Source organism: Primulina huaijiensis, chromosome 8 (genome assembly GCF_012295235.1).
Source record: "Primulina huaijiensis isolate GDHJ02 chromosome 8, ASM1229523v2, whole genome shotgun sequence".
Taxonomy (NCBI): Eukaryota; Viridiplantae; Streptophyta; class Magnoliopsida; order Lamiales; family Gesneriaceae; genus Primulina; species Primulina huaijiensis.
Genome location: NC_133313.1, coordinates 18,701,730 through 18,710,698, shown reverse-complemented (window position 1 = coordinate 18,710,698; position 8,969 = coordinate 18,701,730). Strand labels below are relative to the sequence as shown.

The window sequence follows — 8,969 nt, the reverse complement described above, 5'->3', positions numbered from 1 at the left end:
CAATTACCCAACCACCCTAGCTAATCCTAATGATATTTTTCTATGTATTCCATAAAACTTAATGCATTCTTTACACCCATTTTCTGAAAATTCAGTGATATAGTTTAAAATATGGTGAATATAGTATAAATAAAAATGAGTAAATTTTTTTTTGCAACCATCTCATGGATTGATATACTAGATATAAATCAATTTAGATTGTATATATAAGAAAAAAATTAATATTTTTTACTCAAATCAACATGTATAATACAATATTTGAGTCAAATAATTTATTCGTCACACAGAGTTATTCGGTGAGACGATTTCATAGAAATGAATGGTATACTTTCAATCATCCAAAATGAATTAGACTAATTATTATGACTATTCAGAAGAAAACTACTTAATTTATTTGGTAATAATCAAGTGATATTATATTTTAATGAATAATAATAAGAAAGTAAAATAAAAATTTTCAAGATTTCATTCCAAATTGGTATGGCGAGATCTTATTTCTTGAGGACTCTGATTCAAAAGCTCGCCTAACTTGAAAACAACCATTTCAAACAAAACAAACATCGCCCCTTCATACACGCTCCCCATCGGAAGCAAACTCCGCTGCCCATTCCCGCCGTTTCCGTCGTCTGCCATGGTCTGCGCCGGCACATAAGCCACCGCGTTTGCGTACTTTACCGAAGAACCCAACTCCGGCTGAGCTGTCAGAAGCACCACTCTGGCGCCGCTACTTCTTGCCACGCCGCAGATGGCATCGACAGTGGAGAAACACCCTGGCCCGGCGGAGGCTATGAGGAGGTCCGGCTGGGAGATTGGAGGAGTGTTCATGTCGAAAACTAGGTGGGCGGAGAGACCCAAGTGGAAGAGGCGCATACATAGGGCTCTCAGCATTAGGCCTTCACGGCCTACGCCGTAGAGGAATATCCGGCCGCCGCGACCGGCGGTGACAGAGATTTCGTCCACAAGAACTGTGAGAGGTGGTGGGTGGGGGCTGGTGGAGGCGGTGAAGGCGGAGGCTATGTGGTTGCAGATTTGGGAGGCGAGAGAAGACATCGAATCGTCAGCCATTGGATAAGTCAGAGTTGGCCTTACGTTTTATCAGAAATATGGATTTATTCATTTAGGCCAAAATACATCATTTGTAAAGTTTTATTTATTTTTTAAAATCAAAAAACTTTATTTTCTTGAATGAATTATTTATCGATATTTTATTCTTCTCAATTTCAATTTTGTAGTGTTAACTTAATAAGAACCTTAATCTCATTTTTTTCATTCTCTTTTTTTTTATGTTGTTTTACACCTATTTTTAAATTTAATATAAAGTCCAGAAATCATATTTTAACTAATTTTTTTCAATAAAAAATATTGAAAATAAAATTTTAAAATTAAGTTTTGGTTGACAAAAAAAATTTCACCTAACAAAGTTTCAATTTGAGTTCAATAATGGATAATGAAATTGAAAAATGAAAAATAAGTTTTTTATGAGACGGTCTCACGAATTTTTCTCTGTGAGAGAAATCAACCCTATCGATATTCACAATAAAAAGTAATACTCTTAGCATAAAAAATAATACTTTTTCATTGATCCGTGAAACCGTCTCACAAGAGTTTTTGTGAATTTATTAACCACTAAGTCTGTATAAGAGACAAATAAATAAAACTTCAAAAACAAACTTGAAAATGGAATTGAGGGCTATCAAATAATCGAACCAAAAACACTTCTAACATATATAGAAGACACATATCACAACCAAAACATTACACTCTCTTCAAAAGCACATAAAACTTGAATATCTAATCAAAATTTGAACTCAACTTCTTCGAAAATCATGCTTATTCAACACAACAGCCTGTTCGATATGGTTCCAAACATAATAGTTTTTTATCCTAAACTAAACATGATTTGTAGTTCACGAAATACTGATAATAATAATAACAATAATAATAATAATAATAATAATAATAATGAATCACTCATCTTTCTCAGTAACAACTGCAGACGCGGCTTCAGGAGTGTCCTTCACAACACTTGCTGACGGGCCATCAGCAACATCGTCTTGAGTAGCCTCAGTTGCAGCTTGGCCTTCAGCAGCGCCATCAGTAACTGGCACAGTAGTCGTCTTGACAGTTCCAACCTTCACATATTTGCCCATGAACTTGTACTCCCAATCCTGTAAGGCTTCAAGCTCAAACACGCCTAGACCGGTGAGGTCACCATTCAAATCTTTTTCATCAAAAGACATCTTCGCAAGAGCACGACTAGCGTCCTTTCCAGCAAACAAGGCATAGGGTCCACCAGGCCCATAAAACATCCTGCAAAGAAGGTATGAATTTGAGTAAATCAACTCATTTGCACTCGCAAAACTTTTATTCAAAGAAAACATTGCCACAAACTTGGTGTGGCAAATTACAGCATGCTATAATAAGAGGTTCAGTAAAATTCATCTCATATGGAAGGTGAAGCACGCGTGAGATTTCCAAAGGTCTTCGCATGAATCATGATGTTTCTCTATTTATTTCTTCGATTCGACCCAATATCTTCCAACCAGAGAACAAGAGAAGCAAATTCTCAATCTCCACATATTAGACCAATAACTAGCTTCTGGTTGTCTGAAAACAATTCAGTTCTTGCGATACACTTCATATATTATTACACTCATGGGGACTTGCATATTAGCTACCTATCCCATATACGGACTATGCGACCACCACATATCCCCTTAATTGACACAAGGTGCACGTCAAGCAATCACAATAAAATAAGTAGCATCAACCGAACCAGAATTTTTTATCTGCTCAAGATTTGTTTTCCGTCTATTCCAAAGATATATATGCATACTTCGTCAACAAATGATCCTTATCAATGTTTGCAATGGCACTGAAAACTAGGAATAGCGATTAGAAAACTGCAAAAGAATGCCCGTGAGCAAATCACTCTCAGGAGCACGTTCTAACAAGAAATTATTGAACCATGCATTTCTATCCAACCAGGGGATATAAACCAGGAGCAAAAAGGCGAGGGGAAAAGGAAAAGATGGCTCATTGTTTCAATAGAGGGGATGGCAGGAAACAAAAGCAATGCCATGAAAAGTTAAAGGCCCCGACCACCGCCTATATCAAGTGAAGACTACACCCATCACCGACAATTTTCAGTGACTCTACACAGGAAAGGGAAACATTTACATTCATGTACTGCTGCCGTAGCACGTGAAAATCACATTATGGGAAATCCAAAATATTAAAATGCACAAAATAACACAACTGTTACGTTTATCAATTTCAACGAATAAAATCGTAGATGAGGAAGAAAAGATACCAATGCTACAATTAGGTTAAGAAAAACTTAACAAAGGAAGAAACAAAAGTTTCGCATCTGTTGAATATTGCATTAGTTTCCATTTATAAACTAAATATATCCCTGGATAAAATTCAGCTTTTATTTATAAAATACTGATTATTGAATCGACAGTTAAGAGTCCGTTATACACAACCGACAATTTTTTTCATACACGACGACAAAAAACAGTTCAAGTATGCGATGTTACCGTTGTGAAATGCTTTTAGTAATAAACAAAACAATACATATACGATCAATTCCATTAAAACTGGACGCACTTAATCATCAGCTGCACGCGGTTGACAAATAACGGAAAAGAAATAAGTTAGTTTGATCAAGGATGCACAGACTTCGAATCCCAAGAAACTGTTGCGATTAACAAAGGTTATGTTCATCTTCCACAAACATGATAAACTGCAGAAACTGTATACAAAGGTTATAAAATAAACAAAAGACCTGATTCCAAAGAAATTTTCCACTTTATAAAAAAAGTGGAATGATAACATAATATAAAACACACAAGGATATTAAAAGGTCCGCAAGAAAGTGTAGCAACACCCAAAAGCCATCTCTCTTGAGGCAAGAGAAATATATTAAAGTTACCTCGCTCTAAAAGCCACAAAAACCAGCAATAAACACTGAAAACCATAAAAAGTTCAAGTCCTCGATAAACTATTGCACACATATAAATCACCAAAATCAACAAAAAAAAGATGCAAACCTTTCCCTTTCCAAATTCTCATAGCATATAAATCACAACCAATCACAACTAAGGACAAAGACGGAAAAAACCCCAAAATTCATCCGATTAAAAGAACAACAAAACTCTAGGAAACACCAACCCAGGACGCAAAAACAAACAAAAATCACTCAAATATCAAGAACATGAACCTGCTCTGAGAAACATCATAGATCTGGCTCTTGATAGCCATGAGCAAAGGCTTCTGTGAATCAGATCCATCGTACTGTTTCAACTCATCCTCAGTGATCTCACCCAACTGAACCGGAGGTGGCAGCGGCTGCATCTGCGCCTCAAATTCTCTCGACCTCTGCTGGATATGGCTATCATCGGAAGAACCAAAGAAATTAGAAACCAAATAGTAAAGGGCCAAACCCAAAGCAATAACTGTAAAGAAAGTAGCTGGAGAAAGCCCCGTATATGCCGTGATTGATTCTTTGAAGGTCTCCCACAATTCAAGGGCCATTGTTTTAATCGCTCAAGATATGGAATAAAGAGAAAACGATTGACTAAAAACAGAGGCAAAGAGGGAACTCCCGTTTCTTGGACTCCTCCTCGTGGTTTTGTAGGCTTTGCCACGCAGCGGCGCAGAGGGGTTGGTTGGTAAACTTCTTGTTTTTACCAAATTTTTTTTAAAAAAAATATTTTATTAATAACAAATAAATTAAATTTTATATTTTCAAGACTTGATTTTTCATTATCACAATCTTCCATCGACATAAATTTGTAAAAGTTGGAAGCAGATGACCAAACAAATTTTATGACTTTGCAAGCACTCCCAAATATGTATAGTAAGCCATCGAGAACGTGTTTATGAACATTAATAAGATCTGACATCATACGTTGATGATTCAATAGTTAAAATTTAACAAAATTATAATGAAAAAAACACTCGAACTTGTGTGAGACGGTCTCACGGGTCGTATTTTGTGAGACAGATATCTTATTTGGGTCATCCATGAAAAAATATTACTTTTTATGCTAAAAGTATTACTTTTTATTATGAATATCGGTAGGGTTGACCCGTCTTACAGATTCGTGAGACCGTCTCACATTAGACCAACTCATATATTTGAATTCGCTGGTGAATGTTTTATATTGATAAAAATCTTTTTTCAAAATAGAAATTTGAAAAATGGTGTGAAAATCATGTCCTATAGGATATCTTGCCACAGTTTTATAATTTAAGAATTAGAATATGCTGCCATATTTGAATCGATGGGAATAGAAGAAGTAGGGTGAATAATAGCCATTGATCCGAATTATTTGGGATTCATTTGTCAAAAAAGGCATACCATATTATACAATAATGCTATCTTTTCCTTTTACAATTAAAAACTATAATAATTCTAATTGATATATTTAAACTTGTATTTTCCACCCTTATTGAAATTAGTTTAAATACATCAAAGGCAAAATACAAGTTTAAATATATCAATTAGAATTATTATTATTTTTTTAAAGAAAATATAACAATAAATTTTAAAGATGAAGGGTAAAGTTGCAGATATTTATTCGTGAGACGTGTCAACTTTGCACATATCTACAATATAAAATAATACTTTTTTTCTTCATAAAAAATAATATTTTTTTATTAGTGACCAAATATAATATATATTTCACAAAATTGATCCGTAAAACTGTCTCACAANTATATATAGTACATGAACCATTTCCATTTCATCAAATTCACAAGTCCATGGTTCCTCTGTCAGATTTAATATAAGCTAATTCCCACACCTTATGCTTGATCATTGTTCTTTTTGACATTTTCATCCAGAACGTAGCCATGAATGAAATAGCAAGAAAAGCCAATTATCAAACTCTCCTCAATAAACTAAAGTATTAGCACACACAATACATGCATTGCCGCCCTCGAATCTACAACAACGATGTTGCAACTCATTAGTCGTTGGAACCTACATCTATGACCTCCATCATCACAGATTCAACCTCTTTAGATACACAAGAAAATACAACCTTTCACATACACAAGAAAATAAACACAATCCGATCTGTTATCAACTATAGTATCATGCAAAATGACTTGTACCAAGTATTTACCATCTACATATATCTTATTTCATCGTCCTGAATCTTGCACCTAAATTCAAACGGCCACTGAAAGGGAAAGGATCAGATCGCGAGTGATCTCACTTCATCTACTTTCCAAAGATCCTCCTCGTACTTGTACCACCTCATCAACCCTTCGTCGTTTTTAGTGCGTTGGCACATCACACACGAATCGTTCATACACGATATAAATTTTTTCAACTTACCAGTTCTTTCGAGAATCGTGCTGTCAAGCTTCCTGAGGACATTTCTTCGTGCAGGAGGTGGAGGGACATCAACAAGTAGGCAATGGGATATGTTGAGAACTTCTAGCCCTTTCAATCCATCCAAGATAATAACTAAAGCATCCTTCAGAATCATCGAGCATCGAAGGCTTAGAACTTTCAATTTAGGTAGAAAGGCAACGAGTGTCGAAGCGAAGCAAACATCAAAGGGTCCCATTATCTTCAATTCGGAAAAATTCTTACAATTTTCCGAAATTTCCTCCATTAGAACTGGAGGGTTTGATATGCTAGGCATTGTTAGTGACTCGAGATCTTTCCATATATGAATTGCATTACATATTCCATCCCCCCCTATTCTGTTCCATGCAGGCATGATTAGACGTTTTAGACGAGGGCACCTGCAATACAGACCGTTAGTTGCATTCTTCTGTTTCAATAATAGGGACAAGCTACAAGTTTTCAGTTTTACCTTTCAGCTGTGTAAGTGAACAGATCATAGCTGATGTAGAGATTGTAGTGAAAAATTAATGTCAATATGTTTCCACGGCTGAGATTTAAGGAAATCTTCAAAACCCGAGTCAACGTCTTATCAGACCGACCATCCACGTATACATATGGCTGTAACGGTATTTTAATGAAGTTTGATTTTAGCATCGACAAATCAAGATTCCTCCAGAGTAAAGGGTCGCATGCCGCCAATCGCCACGTGCTACAAACTTGACCAATCCCTGAGATCAGATCAAAGATGTCCAGGTTTTGGAAAATCTTAACCAAAATATCATGATTCATATCCTCCCAACTTCTCAAACTGGAGTGCTCATCGTCCATTGCACAAGTTTGCGAAAATTTCCTAGACGTCTTAGTCTCAACCCTAAGAAAGGTACCGGAAAAATTATCTACATGAAGTCCAGCCAGTCAAATTGCCGCTCAAGTTGGCACACAGATTAAGTCATTATTTCCTGACTCAACAACTTCTTGTTGTTTCCAAAAAACAAACTTTTATCACCCATTTAAAAAATGCTCTTGGAAACCAGATTGTAATAGACTCGAAGAATTATAACAACACGCTGGTAAGTTTATGTTACCAGGCCACTATATTCATGACTGGACACCATAAACATCAAGTATCCAAACGAAGATCACGCTTAAGCTCAATTCTTAAGAAAGTATACATACATAGAAAAGGATATCAACAAATGAACCCGAATTCCATTAAGAAAACCACTATTCAAAGTTCCAATTTCACCAGTTCTGACAAAAAAAATTTCTCATGCAAAGGAATGGTGAACAAATAATCTTGTTTCTCCGATAAGAAATTTTCTCCTCCCCCATTTATTAAAACCAGATGGAAGAAAGGAGTAACGACAACTCCGTATGAGATCTAATTAAATAAGCTGTAAAACATAAAACTTGGAAATGGGTGGGAGCAGCATAAAAAGATCAGCAAAAGTGACTCAAAATCACACATCACTACCTCTGGAGCCACAAAGATCAGCAAATCATCATACCTGATATTCACAACCGACCCTGAAAACCAAAATCATTACATCGTAAAATCCAAGAAAAAAAAAATCAAACAACAAAGCATCCATTACAGTTTTCCTCAATAAATCTAAAAAAAAAACAACCTTTTTCACATCCGCGTCAAGCTTTACCCAAATCATAAACGTCCCAGAATCAAGATCCAAACCCAAACCAGAAACATTAAAAATTAACAAGAAAATACACCAAGATTAGCCTGATACCTTTCGATTAAAGCAGGAACAGCTCATACTCTGATTTTTCCATTAGTGGGCTGTCTTAAAATTATTTTAACACTGAATTTTAGGCAAAATGTAGTGAGTGAGATGAAGAAACAGACCCAAATAGGAGGCGGCTTTGAAATGACACGAAAGGGCTTGTTTTTCATCGGATTAACGAACTAGATAGTACAGAATCTCGAAGAGAGATTATCTGAATTGTTGACACCCAAAAAGCCGGTTGCCAAATGCGATAATTTTCGTGCAAAACGCTCGAATGGAACTAATAGTCGTTGATTTCATACTAGTGCAATGAATTTTGGCTGTTGAAAAATTATTAATCTCACTGTCTTAAAAATCCTTTTATTTAATGTGAGTATTGTTTATTAAATTTAAATAATTTTTCTGAGAATATTCGTCATTTATAAGGAATTATTATAAATAATACGAATAATAAAGAAATATGTCAATTTTTTTTTTTGCACAATTAATTGTGTATACAGCAAATTTATGATTCAGTGAATTTAATCAATTAAAGTAAACTTTATTTTATTTATTTGATCAATCAAATATGAAATTAATATGTTAGAAAGCTTATTGAAATTATTCTAAACTAACCCAAATAATAGAATGATAAAACGAGAAAATTTTATTATCTTTGACATTATTTTTACTTACATAATAAAATATAAAGTTTTAAAACAAATCGACAATTTAAAATCTTGATATTGGAGAATAATAATAATTCTTTTTGTCAGGAAAGCAATTGAAAAATAAATAATTTTAATTTTTTTTATTAATATAGTTTTTTTTATTAATATCGTTATTATCAACTATAATTTAACCACCAACAAATATAT

General features: G+C 34.7%; 3 protein-coding genes across 8 annotated transcripts; all 3 read right to left on the bottom strand.

Moving 5' to 3' along the window:
• Window positions 1–439: 439 nt before the first annotated feature.
• LOC140983198 (uncharacterized) lies at window positions 440–1,160 on the bottom strand. Its single transcript, XM_073450137.1, has one exon. It carries the CDS (start codon window positions 1,063–1,065, stop codon window positions 466–468), a length of 600 nt encoding a protein of 199 aa, XP_073306238.1. The 5' UTR covers window positions 1,066–1,160; the 3' UTR covers window positions 440–465.
• Window positions 1,161–1,813: 653 nt separating this feature from the next.
• Window positions 1,814–4,646, bottom strand: LOC140983114 (membrane steroid-binding protein 2-like). Its single transcript, XM_073450028.1, has 2 exons — window positions 4,226–4,646; window positions 1,814–2,310 (listed from the first exon to the last, which is right to left on the bottom strand). The coding sequence occupies exons 1-2, from the start codon at window positions 4,537–4,539 to the stop codon at window positions 1,968–1,970; spliced, it is 657 nt and encodes a 218-aa protein (XP_073306129.1). The 5' UTR covers window positions 4,540–4,646; the 3' UTR covers window positions 1,814–1,967.
• A 1,242-nt stretch (window positions 4,647–5,888) lies between these two features.
• Window positions 5,889–8,382, bottom strand: LOC140983286 (F-box/LRR-repeat protein At3g48880-like). 6 transcript variants are annotated; one of them, XM_073450265.1, is made up of 4 exons: window positions 8,116–8,382; window positions 7,845–7,897; window positions 6,840–7,266; window positions 5,889–6,768 (listed from the first exon to the last, which is right to left on the bottom strand). In XM_073450265.1, exons 3-4 carry the CDS (start codon window positions 7,196–7,198, stop codon window positions 6,210–6,212), a joined length of 918 nt encoding a protein of 305 aa, XP_073306366.1. In that variant the 5' UTR covers window positions 7,199–7,266; window positions 7,845–7,897; window positions 8,116–8,382; the 3' UTR covers window positions 5,889–6,209. The 6 variants fall into 6 exon arrangements, with proteins under 6 accessions (XP_073306366.1, XP_073306364.1, XP_073306367.1 ...); XM_073450263.1 differs by having other exon boundaries at window positions 6,840–7,241; window positions 8,116–8,381; XM_073450266.1 differs by lacking the exon at window positions 8,116–8,382 and adding an exon at window positions 7,999–8,088.
• Between the last annotated feature and the right edge of the window lie 587 nt (window positions 8,383–8,969).